Source organism: Meleagris gallopavo, chromosome 14 (genome assembly GCF_905368555.1).
Source record: "Meleagris gallopavo chromosome 14, MGAL_WU_HG_1.1, whole genome shotgun sequence".
Lineage (NCBI taxonomy): Eukaryota > Metazoa > Chordata > Aves > Galliformes > Phasianidae > Meleagris > Meleagris gallopavo.
The window spans coordinates 19,079,434-19,098,822 of NC_139417.1; the positions used below are offsets into that span (position 1 = coordinate 19,079,434).

Sequence of the window (19,389 nt, forward strand, 5' to 3'; positions counted from 1 at the left end):
ACGCCATTGGGCGGGAAAGTTTCTTACCGGCGGCGGATTGGCCGAGGGCCGTTCGGGGCCGCGGGGGCCGCCAATGAAAGGCGGCGGGCGGTGCGGTGCGGGACCGGCGGGCTGCGGGCCGTGCGCGGGATGGAGCTGAGTCCCGGCGTGCAGAAGGTGCGTGCGGGGCACGGGGATGGGCGCCTTTCCGGCACCGCGTCCCGTTCCGGCCGCGCTCGGGCTGTGCTCGCGGTGCGGTGCAGTGCGGGTGCCGCCGCGCCGGTGGTGCGGTGCGGGCAGGGGCTGCAGCAGCGCTCTGAATGCCGGCGGGGTCCCGCCGAGGACGGGGCTCGGCGCTCGGGTGGCTGCGCTCCTCACTTGGAGCGTTCCCTGCGGACGACCGGCGGATTCGCTCCCCTTTGTTTCTAAGTTCCGTGGAAGGGCGGTTCGTGCCCTTCGGTCCGAGAGCGCCCGGGGCGGCTCTGCCGGCGCAGCGGCTGCTCGCGGAGCGCGGCTGAGCGCTTTCCCGACGTCGGGGACCGCGACTCTCGGGCGCTGCCGGCTGCCCTCGCTCGGGCCGTCGGGGCTGACGGCCACCTGAAAAATCCCGCACCTCTGCTGCGGTGCCGTGGGATGAGCAGATGAACCCGGGCGACCGCCCTCCGTTGGCGTGGTGTGAAACTGCGCGGAAGGGACTCTAACGGCGAGGTGCGCTGCGGAAAATGGGTGCCGGGGAGCGGCGGCTCCTGCGGGCTCGCGGGGTGCGGTGCCTTTTTGTGGCTGCACAGCCGGGAGGTGAGCGGGACCCCCAGTGCTGCTGTATCGCCGCGTCCGGCTGTGCGGGGCTGCCGGGGGGGCCTCTCCTGACCCGGGGGGAGGGGGTCCGTCTGCAGCTCCTGCTGCCCGCCGATGAGGTGACCCTGCCCTGCGGGCACGGGGCAGCGCTTGGTGATGGCCTTCTCTGGTGCCGTCCCACGTCCTACAGCGCAGTACCTGTCAGCGTGGCCGCGGGGTCTGCTGCAGCCTTGTACCTGGGGCACTGTAGCAGGCAGGCTCTTACCAGGTGCCGAGCGAGACAGCGCTCAAGAGTGGGAAATGCCTCTTTGTCAATCCCAGCTGCAACTGTGTGCTGCAGCGCTGTGTGAGGGGCTGCGCGTTGGTTGGTATCAAGCACCAGCTCTGCCCCTGCCCTGCTCGGGGCTCAGCCCCAGGCTGGGGATAGGGTGAGAGCAGCAGGTGAGGTGCCGTGCCGTGCAGCAGCAACACTGTGGGACAAAGCTATCTGTGCTGGGCATGTTGGCCGGGAGCTTTGAGTATCAACCCTGAGGGGCCGGAGCCATGTGGCTGTGCGGTGGTAGCTCAGAGGGCTTGAAATACCCAGTGAAAGGCTTCTGCACGCCAGCCCTTCCAGAACACGTGGCTTGGTGTTAGCTCCCCTTAGATGAAGGACAAGGGGGCACTTTCAGCTGTCACTTCACTTGAATCTGGACAGGGAGTGATGGTGCGTGCAGGCTGTGCCTGCTCAGGACATGGCAGCACAGAGCTGCACGTCTCTGTGTCCGTCTGCACGGTGCTGCCTGCCCCTGCTCACCTGGGCTGCAGCCATGAACACGGCATGGCAGGGGAACCATCCCCACTGCTGTGCGCTTCGGACGGGAAATGGAATGGCACAGCGAAAACAAGAGAAAACACTGAGCCAGGATCCGTCTGAATAATACACCCAAAGACAAATGGGTGTCTTCGTGGCAGACGGCTGTTTAATTTCCTGAATCATGAGAAGGGCAATTTTTCTGGGCACAGGGTGCAATACTGTCAGATTTTAATTTGGCTTGGCAGCACTGTGCAGCCGGTCTGGGCAGGCCGGGAAGGCAGGTCTGGAACTCATTAGGGCTTGTTGCAGGGCCCTGAAAATTTGATTTTCAATCACTGTTGGGTTTAATTATCGTTGATGTCTTGCCTAGCGCATTATGGGATTCTTTCTGAGGAAATTAAAACAGCATGAGCAGGACGGCATTCTGCTTGGCACAGGGGTTGTTTAGATTGAATTCTAAATGGAGAGTTAAAACTTGAAACAAAGATAAAGTGTGATGGCTGGCACCTTGTGCCGTCCTGGAGCCGGCTCAGCTGGACTGCGGCCGCAGAAGGCACTGGGATTTGTGTACTGTTCTCCCTACGTTCAGTCGGGTTTTTTCAGGAGAAGAAAATAACCCTCTAAGCTAAAAGCACTGTTCAAAGCCAAAGTAAAGTTTACTCAGTTAATATAACTCTTGGTTCTTTAGCATTTTACTTCTTCAGTTCTTTAGTATGGATTTCTGCAAGCACCCAAAGCAGAGGAATGGCAGAAGGAAAGGGAGGCACTGCTGTGCTGTGGGACTATCCACGTTTGGGTGGGTGCAGCATTAGGGCCTGTGAATACTGCATGTATCTGCAGAGCTGCATGAGAATGCTGTTAGGGTTTGGAAATCTGCCCTTTAATCCCCAAATGTGGGGCTTTTTAACAACTGGAGGCTATTGGAGACTCAGATTCCTTCATTATTGCTTCATAAGCTGCATCCCGTGATGAAAGTGCACACACCTAGGCTACACCCACAGCTGTGTTCCCCAGTGTACAGTGCCTGCCCTGCAGTGCTGTGGGCAGGGCTGCTACTGGACAGTGAGCTCTCCTAGCAGAGGCTGTGTCTGGAAGGAGCCCTCTGCGGTGCACATCTGTGAAATCTGTTCTATCCAAAGCCACTTGCAAGTATTTGAGGCGTGCAGAGACAACGGTAGTAAATGCTGCAGCCACTGTGTGTGCAAAGCAGTCACATTAGTCATCTACATGTGCATGTGCTCTCTTGTGCAGGCGCTGTCAGCAACTGAGCAAGCAGTTCAGCCTTGCTGCTGGACCTTGCAACTCTAAACAATTGGGCTGCAAAGCTATTTATGTGTTCAAGACTGTCTTGCTTCACGGTGCTGCTCTCCGTTATCAGGAATTCAGGGCTTCGTTATGAGAAGCAGCACCTTCCGTGTCAGGCTGCCCTCGGCTGAGGAGCTGCTGGGCTCTGTGTGGGCACAGCAGTTACAGGTGGTGCAGGGTGCTGGATGGTGATGGCCTGCCCCCCATACCCTCTGTAAGGCTGTGTGTGCTGAGATCCCCGCTCCAGATAGCCAACACAGTAGTGTCGGAGCCAGAGGAAATGCAGCTGTCTTGGAGAGGCAGATGTTGATCTTAATGCAGAAACCTGCTCAGCTCTGAGCAAGTATTTATAGATATGAAATCATAAAGCAGGACATGGGTTAAAGAGCTTATTTTGGGACTTGGACTCGGGGCTAAATCTAGACCCATAAAATACAATTTACAAGTTACTAAATCCTTCTCATCCTGCAGGGAGGGAGTGTCTGGAGTATTTGTTCAGGCTGAGATTTTTGTTTTTTAAAATGTGAAAGAAATATTGTATTTCAGCCATTCGGGAAAAACGGTATTTGGATGTTTCCAGAATGAGCTGAAAGAAAGATCTCAAGGAAGTGATTTCCAGCCTTTGGAAAAGGAGAGCTGCTTCCTGCTGGTTCCAGCCTGGTTTCCATACACGCACCACCTCACCCGCAGCTCTGCAGTCCCCCACAGCTCTGCAGTCCCGTCCTGTGCCGCTGGCCACACAACTGAGATCAGTGGAAGCTTTGAGTTGAGGCATCATAAATTGTTAAGGCCTGGTTTGCTGGGTGCAGCATCACAAACTGCTCAGCAATAAATATTGAGAACCAGTCAGGAGCAAGGAACAGGAAAGGCCCCTCCTTTTTCCTGAGGGAGTGGGTGATCCCCATGAGATGGAAATGAGCACTAATGAACGGCAGAAGTGTGTGTGCTGGAGGGCTTACGTGTAAGTCGGGGCTGTGCAAGTCGAAGCGCTGGGAAGTGCATGAGGATCATGTGCACAGTGCATCAGAGCCCTGGTTAAGAGAAACGCCAGCACTGGGACGGCTGGGACCAGTACAGTGTGCTCACCTAGTGCAGCTGTACTCATCTGTCGGCAGCCTCAGTGCTGGGGCTCTGCAGGCCTCGCCTTCCAAGAAAGGAGCTCCGTTCCCTTGGGATCAGCTTTTGGTAACACATAATTGGGAAATAACCTGTCCTAGGAAAGCGGCCGGTCATCTGCAGGGCTACACTGCAGAGAGGTGAGCTAAAACACAGCGGCCGTTTGCTCCTGCAACCTGGCAGTCCAGCTGGGTTCTTCCCATTCTGCACACCTACTTGCAGCTCTTGGATTTCTAGTGTAGTCCAAAAGTCTGAAGCGCCGTCTTGGTGGTGGAAAAATCTATTCAACTTATTTTCTTTAAGCCCTCCCTTCTCTTATCATTAGTTCGCACACTGTTGGTGCAGAGAAGAATGCTGCCAACTATTTGCTCTTGGACGAGCAGAACGTCTGCGGAGGCTCTGTTTGGTTATCTGTGACACGCTGCAGGCTGAGCAGCTCCATGGAAATAGTCTCCTCAGATATCGGGGCCTTTCCCCAGTCTCTGTGCTGCTGAAATAACAGGCAATAGGCTTCTTACTCTGCAAAGTGTAACATCAGTTAATGCCTCCGGTATTCTAGATGATCCTAACTCATCCACAAACTCTCTGGAGAGAATTTGAGGCAAAAGACAGTCTGTGTGTAAGTGATTTGTTTTCCTATGAGCATGGTAATTTGGATAACTGTGCTCAATCTGAAAGGGAAACAAATTGCTTTTAGATCATGACTACAATAAATATTTTTCATCTGTGAAAATGAGAAAATGGAACTATCCTATGCTGTTCTGATTCTTCTGAGTCAAAGTTATTATAGCAATGCGTGTGTATTAATGCACTTGTAAGGGCAGTTGCTTCTGCTTGCACAAGTTAATTCCATCTGCATGGGTGTTCACACTCGCCAGCTGCTGGACTTCCTCTAAGGAAGTCTGACTTGCTTCCCTATTATGCAAGCTTAGTTCTAGAGTCAAATAATGACAATAAATTAATTGCTATCCATTCCTATCCCAGAAATAAATCAGTTCTGCCAAGCAAACTGCTCCCACCCATTGTGAATATGATACGCCTTTTCCTTTGATCGAGGGCCTTTCTCACAGTTGCACTTCTGAATCCCCAAACATCGTTGAGTGGAGGAGCCCATCCGGAGGGCTCTGCTGGGCTGGGGCCACATTGAGGGGCCCACATCACCTCTGTGATTGGGAGTGCTCTGCCCACCCCACCATACCCACATCCCTCAGTGCCACATCTCCGTATTCCTGGAACACCCTGGGCAGCCCATGCCAGCGCCTCTTTGGAGTAGAAGTTATTTCTAATACGCAGTGTGCCCTCCCTGGTGCTGCTTGAAGCCATCACCTCTCGTTCTATTGCTGTTACCTGGCAGCAGAGACCCACCGACTGCAGGCTGGTTTTGTGATAGACCAAAGTTCTGGTGGAAATGCTGTAGGGAAGGCTTCCAAGGGAGTATGGTCTAAGCATCCCTGCTCAGATAAGGCTCTCCTTATTGTGTTCTTGTTACAGTGACTGATTTTGCAGCTGGAGCTGGCTCCGCTTTCCTGTTTTCACCTTTCTTGGAGACACTTAGCCCAGTCCCACAACATGTGGCATACTTTTGCTAGGTGTCAAAAGAAATTCATCATCTCTTTTGACCCTGTGCCTTGCCTAAGCATGGCCAAAGAGATAGTGTACGGAGCAGCCTAGTCTGATAGCAAAATAAAAGCAGGAAAGCTGAGCCAGTGCCAGGGTCACAATTGCATTACTCTTACATGCTCTCAGTAGCAAATTCTTCAGTGAAGGTGGATGCCCCTGGCTGGGAGGGAAACAGGCTGGGAGCAGCACAGAGCCTGGTCAGCATCCCCTCAGCTCATGCTGCGATGAGTTGGATACCAGTCTGCTGTTCCTGTGCTCTGTTCCCTCTTATCTCAGTCTCAAAGTTCTTAAAGGAAAGCACTTGGCTAATTTGCGTTGCAGATGTTAAGAGCTTCCTGATCCTGTAGTGACATGAGATAAATCACCTCTCTGCAAAAGCAGCTATAGGGTGTTAGCTTTCCCATGCTGCCCTTCTTGTAAGCTCTGTTGAAGTTCGTGTTAATATTAAATTTCTCCTACCCATTCCCATAAAGCAGTTGCATCTCAGGGAATGAGCGTCCTGGGAGCTAAAGCTGCTCTGTCCTTCTGTGTTAAATATGTCCCAAGATGTTTTTCCATGCCATGAAGTCCTGTCAGCCTGTCCATCGCTGGCTGCAGGAGGACCTCATCCCCACTGCTGATGAGATGTGTTTGCTGGTAAGCTGTTCACTGCTGCAGCTTTAGGCTGGATATGTGCACAGGGTTCTGTGTCCGTATTGAGCCAACCCCACAGAGCAGTGGAAAGTATTTGTGCACTGGAGGTGCAGCTGTGGAAGGGAGGGGGCATTTCTGAAGGTCTCTGCCCGTGGCAGCTGCTGTGTGCACCCTGCCCTCGGCGCTCCATTGGCCTCCCAGCGATCCAGAAGCTTGGTGTGATTCCCTGCAGCGCTGGCCTGGGGATGGCATGGTTTCTACTAGAGGAACGCTGCCTGGGAGATGCTTACCAAGCTTAGTCTGGAGTCTCCTCTTCTCAGATGTACAAGATGTTTGGCACTTAGAATCACTGCTGTGAAAAGAGTAGAAAGAAGCTGATTTAAAAGGGTTCTCAAGTCATTTGGATGTGAAAACAGCTCTTCCTCTGTGCTCCTCGGAGTATGGCCCCTTGCAACAAACTCAAATTAACTTCAGTAGACCCAAGGGGACTATAGCCAACGTGTGCTGGAGTGCTCAGAGGGTGGTGATACACCAGGAAAGGTCTTCTGAAATCTCAGCTGAGCTGTGAGCTGAGCAGGGCTGGTGGAGCTGCATCTTGGCCAGCTCATGGCTTCTAACCAGGGTCTGTCTGGCCATCCTGGAAGCCCTCTGTTCCTTTCCTAAACCAAAAAGAATGAGTTTTTTTTCCACATTGGCACTTGTCATTGTAGGTCCTCTATTTTTCCAAAAATTGAGCAAACTAACCAGCGTCTAGAATGGACTTCTCTTTAGCCAGTGTAATGAGCCACAGTATTGCACTGACCAAGAGGCTGGCGTATTCCTGAAATTGTTCAGAGATGTTTTTGTGGGTAGAATGGCCTCAATTTCCTATCATTTCACCGCCTAAGAATTTCCTCTGCACTGACTTGCTTTCCCTTAGTAGCAAGAATGCTATAAGACACAAAAAGCCAAAATAGAAGTCTTAAAATGCATGGTATATCTAGTCATGGGGAGCAGAATTTGCATTTCTTCCAAGCAGTTTGTTGACACAGACATTTTCTAAAGGCATTACAAAAGCCTTCAAACTCTTCATATCTTAAACTCATGCATCTTTTTTAACACTGCTGTTCCCAAATGGGTTTGGACACTGGCAGAGTTTAAGACAGTCATCTCATTTCACATTCTTACTGGGGGTTTCATCTTTTTTTTTTTTTTTTCCCCCCCTCTTCTGTTTTAAAGAAGAAATCTCCTTTTATGCATAGTTGAGGAGCTAGAGCTGAGCTGTGAGATGAAGCTCCATATCTGGGCAGGAAGTGCTGCTGACCAGGCAGCCAGCAAAGCAGACGTGAGCTGTTATCACTGGCCCTGCACAAAGATGGAAACTCCCCTCACTGTTAAGGGAGAAAGAACCACACAGTCCTTCAGATGGAGATGTTCCTGTGCCTTGAGATCTCACAAGGGGAGGTGCTGCCAGGGCAGTGACAGGAACTACACGTCACCCTGGGAAGCTGCTGAGTTTTCATAGCATTTATCCCATACATTTTCCTATGGCTGTTGTACAATTAACAAACGTACAGTTCACAGTGGTGTGCCTAGGATGGTATTTTACATGTTTATAGTTAGAAAGATTATTGTGGTGAAAAGAGACGATCAAAAATGAAATGCTCACCTGTGTTCCAGGCTTGTAGTAGAAAGCTCCAAAAGAAGGGATCTCCAGAAAGAGATTCTCCCCCGTGGCTGTCAGCCCTTTAATGGGGTCTGGGAGAGGTGCAGCCAGGCTCCAGCCCATCTGGTCACACTGCTGAATTGCCTTCACCTGTGCTCCCATGGCTGAGTCAGTCCTTGCCTCAGGTGGTCAATCATTGCTTCAGGCCGTGACTCAACAGCTCCCATACAGCTGTATGCTGGTGGCCTGCACACGCATTGAGGAGCTGTGCTCTGTGGAGTCCTGCCATGGACACCTGCAAGCAGAGGTTTCAAAGAGATGTGGAGCTCCTGGTGGGAAAGGTGTGTGATCAGGTCTTGGGGAGGGCATCGCATCAATGCAAGCGATGCGAAGCCTTGGGCTGTCCTGCTGGGTGCTCCACAGCTCCTGCTGCTGACACAGCTTCTGTGCTTCTCCACATGGGCTGTATAATGAGATTTTTCCAGAGGAGTTTATTTAATCCAGTTGTTTGCATTTTAAATAAACAAACATTCATGGTCCCTTGTCTGTACTCAGCTTCTGTGTGACTCATTAAGATAAGAGATTATTTAAATTTAAAAAAAAAAGAAAGAAAGGAAGAAATGAGTTGGTTCATATCTAGCACTGTTCCAGAACTGACAAGATGTTATGTGGTCTGTGCTGGAACCATAATGCCTGTTCTGGGGAGCTGGCTCTGAACTCAGCATCCAAAAGAATTTTGTTTTCTGCATGTCAGCGGCAGGGGGATGTGTGTGCATACACTCAAGTGCACGTTAGAACATTTAGAAATGTATTTTTGTGGATTGCCATAATGTCAGCAAGGCAGTTCCTGCAGTTTCTGGAGCTGTCTGCTCTTAAACATTTCATCCTGATTAGCATTACTGGGCTTCTCAAGTGTTGGAAGAAACCTGTCAGGATGGGGAGCACCAGCAGAGCCCCAGTGCTGCTGCCCGGGGCAGAGGGATGTGGTGGTGGGCACTGAGGGAGGAGCTGGGCTGGGTGGTGAAACAGAGGGGAGTCACAACATGGGCTGAATTAAGATCTGCCAGCAGGCACTGCCCTTCTTAAGCCCTGGAAAGCTCTGCAACCTCAGCTGTGTGTTGAGGGACTCCACATGTGTATGCAAACATATGGTGCCTAGCGCATGCCAGCACTTCTGGAATAAAGACTGTGTACAGAAACTTGATGTGTGGGAGCAGGCATCAAGAAGGGCATGGTAGCATTGAGCCAGCCTTAAAGGAATCTGGTATTTGACAGTGCCCCTGAGCACTGGGGTACCAGAGCGTGTTGCTGAGGACAAGCACCTTGTGGCTTGTTCTCTGCTATGAGGTGCTGTGTAAGATACAAGGGGCAGAGGGAGTTCCTTGGTGCAGCTTGCTCAGCCCCGCTGGTTTCTCAGCACCGTGCATCTCAGCGCTGCTCCCTCATGCTGCAACAGGTGCTGCCCTTCCCTCAGTTTAAGGAAAAACACTTTATCCCTGAGAATGCCGAGGATCAAGAAGCAAACCTTTCCCCGTGGATGTCTTGCTCTGTTCCAGATGTCCATGAGCCAGCCGCAGTCAGGACGAGGGGTGCCGTGTTTGCGCTGCAGAGGGACCTGCATGGGCTTTGAGCCACATTCCTGGAGGTAATGTCTGCTGGGGTGGGCCCTGTCCCTGAGTGCGTCCCTTCATATCCTGCCATGTCATTGGCCTTGGGTGCACAGAAAGCACAGAGCTCTGAGTGCTGCCAGAGGGTGTGGAAGGGCCACAGTGCCTTGCCTGGGTGAGCACTGAGCAGGGACCACTTCCCATCCCCCTTCCTTCACTGCTCCTACTCTTAAAAGTTTACCTTTAGTTTTACTTTTATGGATGCAATTAGCTGCTGTTATGAATCAACCCTGCTTGTTCCAGGGCCCTGCTGGAATACTGGAATACAAGACCCTGGGTTTGCATCAGAGTCGGTCTTTTCTTGATAGAAACGCTGGCCAGCAGAGAATGCTCTTACAGGCTTCTCTTTGGTTTGTAGCCATTGCAACTAGCTCAGTGCCAGGCTCCGGAGCCATTCTGCCAGGAAGGCCTTTTGGCTGATGTCACACCCCATCGTGCCTTTAAACTTCCCTACGTGCCTGGAGCTCCATGGCTGAGCCTTCAGCCTCCATGCTCGTATTAAAAGCATGATGTCCCTTGTCGTCCATAGGAAAATATGCAAGTCGTGCAAATGCAGCCAGGAGGACCACTGCCTGAGCTCGGATGTGGAGGACGACAGGAAAATTGGCCGCCTGCTGTCAGACTCGAAGTATGCCACACTCACTGCTCGTGTGAAAGGAGGGGACGGCGTTCGCATCTACAAGAGGAACCGCATGATCATCACCAACCCCATCGTGTCAAGGAAAGACCCCACCTTCGACACCATCACATACGAGTGGGCTCCACCAGGGCTCACGCAGAAGCTGGTAAGGGAACAGCAGCTGGTTCCAGCAGGGCACAGCTCAGCCCTGCAGCACGGTTGCCAGGAAGAACAGCAAAGCTTGGCAAACATGCACATAATGCTTAGTGTTCTGGAAAACTGTGTAAATATCCAAAGTAGGCAGAAAAGAGGAACGTATCGCCTTTGGGTTTTTATAGGCTAGCTTACATTTCTAGTAGAAGTCGTTACATGTTTTACAACAAGAACGCTTGCTCCTTTGGTAACGTTCGTATCCTATAAAACTATTGCTGAGGAGAGATCCCATCTGCCAGCCACGAAGAATCACAGAATCATTAAGGTCGGAGAAGGCATCTAAAATCCCCAGCCCACCCCCACCATGCCCACTGGCTGCATCCCTCTGTGTCACAGCCCCACAGCTCTGGAACACCCCCAGGACAGTGACAGCACCACTCCCTGGGCAGCCCATACCAGTGCCTCTGTCAGTGCCTGACTGCTCTTCGGAGGAGAAATTGTTCCTAATATCCAGCCTGAAGGTTGGGTGGTACAGAGAATGCAGGAGAGGGCTTTTGGAGGGAAAGCATTTGATGTCTGATTGTTGTGGTACTGGAAATACTACACATCGTGCTCATTAGTGGACAGCTCTTCAAATTATGCAAATAGTTTAAAGCTACTTAAGATTGCAACCAGATTTTTTTTTAGAAGACAAATTGGGAAACAAATGTGAAATTGCAGCTGCAGACCCAAGTGACAGCTGGTTATTTATTCTTAAGCCCAGCAGCCTTCGCCCTGCTGCGAGAGCCCTGCTGGGCGCACAGCTGGAGGGCTGCTCTGGGGCTGCCAGGAGCAGAGCCCTGGCATTAGTGCAGGGCCAGGGCTGCCACTCATTTCACTGTCTGGCTGTTCAGTCGCAGTGCTACTGCCTGTAGTTTCCTCTTTCTTTTTTGTTGGTTGGAGCTAGCACAGCAGGAATGTTTGTTTAACAAATGTTTGCCTCCTATAGGTCCCAGAGGGAATTCGGGAACTTGCTGAGGGATGGGGAGAACAATGATGGCACTTCTCCAGCCTAGCATGTGATTTATTAATTATTCTGCCCAGCCCTGCATTTATCAGGAATTGCATTTTCACTGCTAAAATCTGGCTGCAGGGCAGTGCTACAGCACCTGGCACCACCGGCAGGGCTGCTCTGTTCCCAAACCCCGCTGCTGTTGCACTGTTTCCACTTTTGTGACACTGAGCACAGATGTTCCCTCTTGCAGATGTGCATTTGTATTGCAGTGCACAGCTGCAAGCAGCAGGATGCAACGCTGAGCCAGCAACAGAGAAGGCTCAAAGTGAAGGTGCTTCATGGAGCCCTGGCACTTCTTGTCTCAAGGCTGAAGTTGTGCCTAAACAGATTGGAAAGAGTTTTAGTTTGTATAAACAGTGCTCAGGAACTTTGAAGACAATCTTGATAAATTTTGGTTTAATGATCAACTTGACAGACTTGGGAAAATTACTGGATGTCAACAATTCTTGTGATAGTTCTAAAGAGACTTTGGCCAAAAAGCTTTTAATGTGTAACTGACTCACTCCAGTGATTTCCTTCTGATGGCAAAGTGGAAACTTGGGTGTTTTTTTCTATAATGCTGTCTTGAAGTGGATGGCCCAGTAACAGGGGAAGCTTGGGGCACATTTTCACCAAGCTGTGCCTGGGTAAGTTAGGAGGTAGATATTTGGGGTCCTTGGGGAAAGTGGATAAAGCACTTCCTAAAATATCTCCAAAATGCAGGAGTTAGTGGTGAAAAGCTAAAATGGCCTTTCTCAAAATTATCTGTATGTGGGCACCATAAAATAGCTTTTGACAGCAGTAAAATGTATTTTTTTTCTAAAAAACAAACAAACAAACAAAAAACAAGAAAAACCTCCAACACGATAGTAGCAAAAGCAGCAGCTTTTTATTACCCTTCACTTTTTGGTGTTATTTTCCTGGTCTATTCTCTGGACGCATTTTAAGACGTGCAGTTATACCTCTAGGCATTCCCTTGACCAGGGCATGCAGTCACAATGAATGTCTGCACAGATACTGGGAACTGCTGCTCATCAGCACACAGACCTTTTAGGAGCAGCGTCAGGTGTTGCTCAGAGCCTGGCACTGGGGTGCAGTGAGGTGCTTCAGATGCACTTCTGGCACTTTCTGCTCTCACAGATCTGCTGTGAGGGTGCAGTAGCCTTGGCCCATTTGTATGGAATGGTCTCTTTCCACTGGAGTTACACCCACCACTGCTCTCTGCTGGTGCTCTTGCTGCAGCTGAGCCATGCCAGCAGGCTGCATTGTGGGCTCTGTCTCAAAGCTCATCATACAGCAGATAATTGTTTTGGTTGTGTTTCTTCCTTCCAACCCCTACAATTCTGTGATTCTGTGATTCTTTCCAACTGTCAGGTGTCAATGGCTGTATCTTTACTCTGTGAGGCACTCTGTGTGAGGCCTGGCATGAGCTTTAAGTGAATTTTTGTCTTTTGCTTCTGTAGTTCCTGTTAGGTCTTCTGACTTCTGTGAAAGCCATCTTGGTAGCAGATCACTTTCACAGCATCCTCCAGCTTTGTACCCAGTTCCTCCCAGCAGCACCATTTCCCACAAGGCTGTGACTGTGCCCCTGCAGGCTTCTAGGTATCCATCCTGTCACTGCATAGAGTCACAACAGACTGAGTTTTGATGTCTAATGTAGCGTGCAGAAAGGTTAACGTATGCTCCAAGACATGGGGAAGAAGATGTGATTTCATTAAATCATTTATTTGGTGCTGTCAAAGAGCTGCAAGCGAAAATATTGCCCTGAAATATTGCTGTTTGGCTGAAGGCAGACAAAGTGGAAGCTGACTTTGAAGTTTACACAAGCGTGATGAGCTGCTCGGAGTTGTGTTTCTGTATTTAAAAGGCTGTATTGAGCTGGACTGTGTACAGTGAATAGTTAATCACTTCTCCATTCCTTTAAAATTCAATTTTCAAATGCTGACCAAGTAAGAAACAAATCTAATGCAGCTGGATGCTGGTCTTTAAAACCCAGTGGCACAGAGCCAACTGGCTGCCCATTTGCTCTTCACACTACAATAGGAAAAATGCCTTGAGTAGGAAACTCCCTTCCCTTCAAGCACCGGGCCAGCAAGAAGAAAACGGCACAGCCCCTTCCTGCAGATGTGGGTGAGCCTCTCCAAGGATGAGCCTCTCCAAGATCCGCTCACACTGCTATTATGGGAGTGGCAGGTGGCCAGCTGGGTAGGAAATGGAACATTGGGGATGGTTTCTTGGCATTCATCTACTGCATGGCAGGGCATCCGTGGCAAAAACACCTTCTCTTCATTGCACAATCAGTCTGGTAGTGCTGGCCTTGGAGATTCAGGCTCAGCAGCCATCTGACTGCTCTTTCCTGTTTGGGACTTTATGGGAGTTGTAGAGGGATTTCTTACCGTAAATTGCCCTGTGTGCATGCCAGCTGGGGTTGGGGTGCCCTCCTGAGTTCCCCTCCATGAGTGACGTGTCCCTCAGGCCCTGGTCCCTGCGGCCAGCTCAAGTGACTGGCTGCTGCTCGCATCGAGTGCATTTGCTTTTTCATTGCCCACATGCCCATCAGAAGCTAAAGGGGTGGCAGGGTGGGGGCCCATGCCTGACTGTCACCTCTCCCCCTCGCAGGCCATGCAATACATGGAGCTGATCCCCAAGGAGATGCAGCCGGTGGCAGGCACTGACGGCGCCCATTACCGCCGGCGGCAGCTGGTGCGGCAGCTCCCGGTGCACGACCACGACCCGTCACAGTGCCGCGGCCTGGCCGAGGGTGAGGCGAAGCTGATGGAAGACTTTGTGAAGAAGTACAAGGCGGAGGCGCTGGGCGTTGGGGAGGTGGCCCTGCCGGGCCAGGCTGGCAATGCAAAGGAGGAGGACAAGGCAAAGGATGCGGGCCCGGCGGCCGAAAAGCCCCCCAAGACCAGCAATGGGGCCCTGGAGAGCACGCCCACTGCAGGGCTCTATGTAAGTCCTGCCTGGAGGGATGGGTGCTTCTGGGTGGTACAGCTGGAAAATCAGTGCTGGAGAGGTGCTTGTGGGAGATATCCATGCCTCTTTCGCTGCTCTGCTCCCGCTTGTCCTGGTGCTGGGATGCCCATGTAAAGCAGATGATGCTCATTGGCATCACCAGGTCTGTGGTGTGGCTCTGAGAGGTCCCGGGTGCTACCTGTACCCATCCAGGCAGCAGGGAAGGGCTGCCTGTCCTCCTTGGCAGCACATACCTGGTGAGCCACCGAGGTGGGCAAAGGCCTCCTTCTCCCTGTTTGCTGTGAGAACAAGTGAGTTCCACTTGGGATTCTTGGCAGCTCTGAAAGATTGAACATGATCTGTTCCCAGGTGATGGGGTGTAAATAAGATCAGAAGATGTGTGTTACAGCATGTTAGCAAGTATTTTTGGCTCTGCCTCTGCAGCAGTGCAAATGAAGGAATGCAAGCAAGAGGAGGCAGCGTCTCAGCCTCATTAACACTGCAGTGAACACGGAGGTAGTACCACAGAGGCTGCAGTTGCGTGGGGGACTTGGTGCAGAGCACACACGTCTCTGGCCTTCGAAACACGTTTCCACAAGGAAACAACTGAGATTCCCTAGTGCCCTTCTAGATTTATATTCTCCAAGTGCAGTTGAGTGGCCATGGTGGCTGCTGAACGCATGCTTATCATAACATGTGTCGACTGAAAATACTTTGTACTGGCCCTTAAGGGTAACTTGCAGCAGAGGACTTAGAGCTGGGGAAATGGTATCTGAATGTTTTTAAGGCAAGATTTTTCTAGCAACTACTAAACTGAGATTGTAACATGTTAAGAGCAGTTTTCATTTTCATTCCATATTGGGTAATGTCTCTCCTCTGCTATGTCCTTTTCTATTAACACATATCTGACTTTCAGAGTCCAGTGATGCAGTAAAAGTTTTTCAGTATTGCAGTAAAACGTTGATTTGGACAAAGAATTTCAAGTTTAAAAAAAAAAACAAGGAAGATTTCCATTACACTCATTAATAAAAGACATCGTAGCAATTAGGGTTTATTTAGACTACAAGCCTGTCCTTCTAAAGAAATACATAACTGGATGTTATTCTCCTTAGAGAATAAAGCATTATTTTTCTTGAGGCACTGGCTGGAAAATGGAATTGCAGTAAAATCACAGAAGCTACTCTTTGACCAATGTGTTGTGCAGCTCAGCTTGTAGCAAGCTCCAGAGTGCTGTGGTTTCTTTCTGTACCAAAGGCAGACCTCCTATTTCCCATTCTAAAAAAACACTCGTCATTTTTAATGTGATCTGCAGTGCAGGAATTAATGCAGCTGAAGGAAAGTGAATGGACTGTGTCCCACAGTAAGGAATTCCAGAAGGCCTGCTGGTTTTTACAAAACTGCATGGGGATAAAAGTTCTGCCATAGAAAAATAACAGATAGTAAACCTTTCTGTAGTAACGTAAATCTGTGTTGAATATCACAAGGTTGGAGGAGGAGGAGGAGGGTTCTTGCCCATAGAGCAAGGAGGCAGCCCACCATGGCCTGGCTTGAGGTGGATGCTCTCCTCCTCTGTGTATCCCAGACTCCCAGATCTGCTTCTGCAGAGCAGCGAGGAAGGCTTTTTGGGAAGAGATGAGTGCCTTTGGGTTCGGGGTGGTCCTGAGGGCAATGGGGTGCTGAGCTGCATATTTTGGAGATCCTGATTCTGGAGCAGTTTGTCATGTTTCTTCCGTGAGTCCATTAAAAGTAAGACACAGACTCTCACCTATTTAATACCAAAGCTTTTGGTCAGCTCCAGCAGCTTGTTTTCACCTGTTTCAGATCAAGCTGTCTGCCTGAGCCATGGATTTATGAAGGCTGGGTGTAAAACACCCTGGCTTTAGAAGAGAATGACCCAAGAAGGCACTGAGCACTGCACCAAGAAATAAACGAGACAGTTTCCTCAGGTGTCTGTGTGGTCCCTGAGTTAGGGCAGTTAAACCTGCTGGTGCACGTTCAGGCCAGCTGTGTTGAAATGGTGTGTAAAGGAAAGCAAACAGGGCCAACGTAAATCACTGTGGACAAGGCATCTGAGCTCACATGGCTTCTTGAACTTTTCTCGGCTGCAGAGAGGGGCCCCACAGCAATGTGGCTGTCCTGTTAGCTGAATGCTTTCCACCAAGCACAAAATATCTTTAACCCTCCCAGAACTGCAAAGTCCTCCGGTGTTGTAAGCCACCGTGTTGGAAACAAACGCATCAGATCCTTAAGCTATTGGCCCAACTTAGCCATTGTTCCAGCAGATCTGAGGCCAGCAAAACTGAGCAGAAACTCCTTCTGTGGGAGCCAGGGGGAAGAGCAGGTCTGAAAAACAGAGGGGGGGAGGGATACGTTCTTGGACAGCATCTCTGGCAACAGCACTAATAAAGTCTTCAGTCCTCTCCTACATGACGGAGGTGTAAAGAGAGCTTAACTGTAATCCCATCATAAATTTGAAGAGCCACTTTTTCTTTAGAGTGGTACTGGTAGAGGAATACAAGTTATGTGATGCTTAAAAAAAGCATGGTGAAAATTTGCAATAGAAAGAAGCAGCAAAATAAGTGGGGGTTTTAGTTTTTTGTTGTTTTTTTTTCTTTTAGTAGTTCTTTTTGGCAAGAAATTTGAGCTCAGACTTGGAAAGCTGCTTGTGTTTGTTCTCGCTGCTAGATCCTGCAAGATAAGTGGGGCTGGGCTGGGTGAGCCTGGAGGCTGCTGGAAGGCAGCAGTGAGGCTGGGTGCCCTGAGCAGTGAGCTGCTGCTTGGGGCTGGTGCCTGGGAAGGTGTTGGGATGTGGGGACAAAACTGTGCTCAGCACAGAGTGCTTCCCTCATGATCTGCCCATGCCGAGGTACATCACACTTGGCCAGCCCACTTTTGCACTGTGGGCTGTCACTTCTTGTAGTGGGATTGCTTTTCTGTTTTGTAGAGGAACAGAAAGAGTGTGGCTTCTGCAGCGCATTGGAAGCTTATCTGCTCATTTGCACAGTTCTTGTGAGTGCTTAGAAGGGCTGATGGAGCGCTAGAAGCAGGCATATTCCCTTCCAGGCTTGGATATGTGTCCTCTTGTGCTGCCTTTTCCACGGCTCCAGATTTGCTGCTAAAGCAGGACAAGCAGGAACTGATCATGGGGCTGCGTGGGGCAGTTCTCAGAAGTCCAGACTGAGCAGAGGAGGTGGCAGTAGCAAAATGTGTGGCATGCTAGGAATACTTGCCCTGCAAAGCAGCTGGGTGGGTGTAGGTAGAGCAGACCCACAGCCTGCTGCCAGGAAGGGAAATGCAGGCTGGAGAAAACTCCCTAAATATAAAGAATGATCTTTTTAGCGTTCATACTAGAAACTACAAAAAGGGGCTAGATACAGTGGGTGAAATTCTCTGCAGATAGGCACAAGGTTCGTAAAGAAACCACCCCAGAAATGCTGCACCAGCATCAGCTTTATGGGCCTTTCAGCCCATACTTGGCCATAGGACAGGCAAGCTGCTTAACACTGCACCTTGTATTTATGAAAGCAGTGCTGATGCTTGATGGAGGAGGCCTGGCCTTGTCATCAAGGCTGTGCTGGATGAAGCCCCAGTGCTGTTTAGGAGCATGAGCTGGATTACCTAGACTTGAATGGGAGCTGAAGTGACTGCCCGCCAGCCCTGCTTGGACGTGGTTGCCAGAGCAGAGCTTCAGAGCATGTTAGCTACCCATAGGGTCACCCTGCAGGCACAGAGTCACCCCAGTCCGTCTCTTAGGACCGCTGTAAACTGAGAGCACTGCTGAAACCTGCAGAGTGACATCTGCCTTATGTAGATACGTACTTGTTAAGAAGTAATTAGAAAAGACCGAAGCTCCTTATTTCTGTGCATAGTATCTGTCTTTGACACGACGCATTTTTATGCACTGTGTATGACTTAACTTTCTCTCAGATAACATTTGGATTTTAGCACAGGTTGGCTGTTCTGGGGGATTTCCCTTGAGGCCATGCATTTATGGAGCTGGCAGTGGGCAGTGCCAGTCTCACTTGCCCAAGGGCTTGGCTGGAAGGCCACGAGCACTGCTCCAGATGAGGGCTGGCAGATGCACATTTATAATGACTTTTAATTAAGATTTGGTGCTCAATCCATGCTTAATGCTGTCCAAATGTTTACAGAAGACAATACAGTTGGAGATGTTGCTCTTGTTGGCCACGAGTGCTCTGTGATTCTGTCAGTGTCACTGAGCCCCACCACAGGATTAAGACATTTTTTCTAGTCCTTTCCTTGAGCTGCACACATCTCTTTCTCTTCAGTTCAGTGTTTTCTTGCTCTTTCACCTCACTGCACTGTTTCTATAGCATCACTGCAGACTGCTTTCTGCTTGCTGTGCCTTTCAAGCTGAAATTTGGCTTTGGCATTCTTAAATTTATCTTCACTGAGCAAGAGCTAGGACAAAAACAGCCTGAGCAGTGCAGGATTACATGCTTTGTTTCCCCTGTCCTTGGCAATACGGGATGTCGAGCAGAGCACAGCGGTCCCTTCAGACCATTTTGTAGTGGGAAGCATTTGCCATTGCATGCATTGTTTTGTTTTGCCAAGCTTACCACATGGTGGACAGGAACGATGCATCAAAAAGATGCCATGAACAAGAGTGTCTAAAAAGCCAGGCAGCACAGGCAGCAGTGCCACTGCCGCAGTTTTTGCAGCAGAAGCATCAGCGTTACGCTCTCTCTTGCAGCGCTGCGAGACCTGCAAGCAGGCGGTGCCGGAGGACTGCCCGGTGGTGTACGCGGACCGGGCAGGATACGCACGGCTGTGGCACCCGGCCTGCTTCGTCTGCTGCCGCTGCGCCGAGCCCCTCGTCGACCTCATCTACTTCTGGAAGAGCGGGGCTGCCTGGTGCGGGCGTCACTACTGCGAGAGCCTGCGGCCGCGCTGCGCCGGCTGCGACGAGGTACGGGCTGGGAAGGCAGGCAAGCTGCTCTGTGCTGGCTGGGAGGAGCTGGGCCCGGGGCACGGTGCTGACGGCGCTCCGGGTGCTGTGTGTTGTGTGGCAGACTGGCCCTGCTCCTCCTCCAGCCCGCGGCGTCTCCG

At 50.6% G+C, this 19,389-nt stretch overlaps 1 protein-coding gene across 2 annotated transcripts in view; it reads left to right on the plus strand.

The window, feature by feature from the left end:
- The window catches only part of LMCD1 (LIM and cysteine rich domains 1), a 22,868-nt gene continuing 3,479 nt past the window's right edge, over nt 1-19,389 (plus strand). Inside the window, exons 1-5 of one of the 2 annotated variants that reach the window (XM_085235533.1) lie at nt 1-156; nt 9,446-9,534; nt 10,086-10,341; nt 13,981-14,316; nt 19,034-19,249. In XM_085235533.1, the coding sequence (XP_085091659.1) occupies nt 130-156; nt 9,446-9,534; nt 10,086-10,341; nt 13,981-14,316; nt 19,034-19,249 (924 nt within the window). In that variant the 5' untranslated portion in view covers nt 1-129. Of the gene's footprint in view, nt 157-507; nt 775-9,445; nt 9,535-10,085; nt 10,342-13,980; nt 14,317-19,033; nt 19,250-19,389 lie in introns of those variants that run through there. The other variant, XM_085235534.1, reaches the window with a different exon arrangement.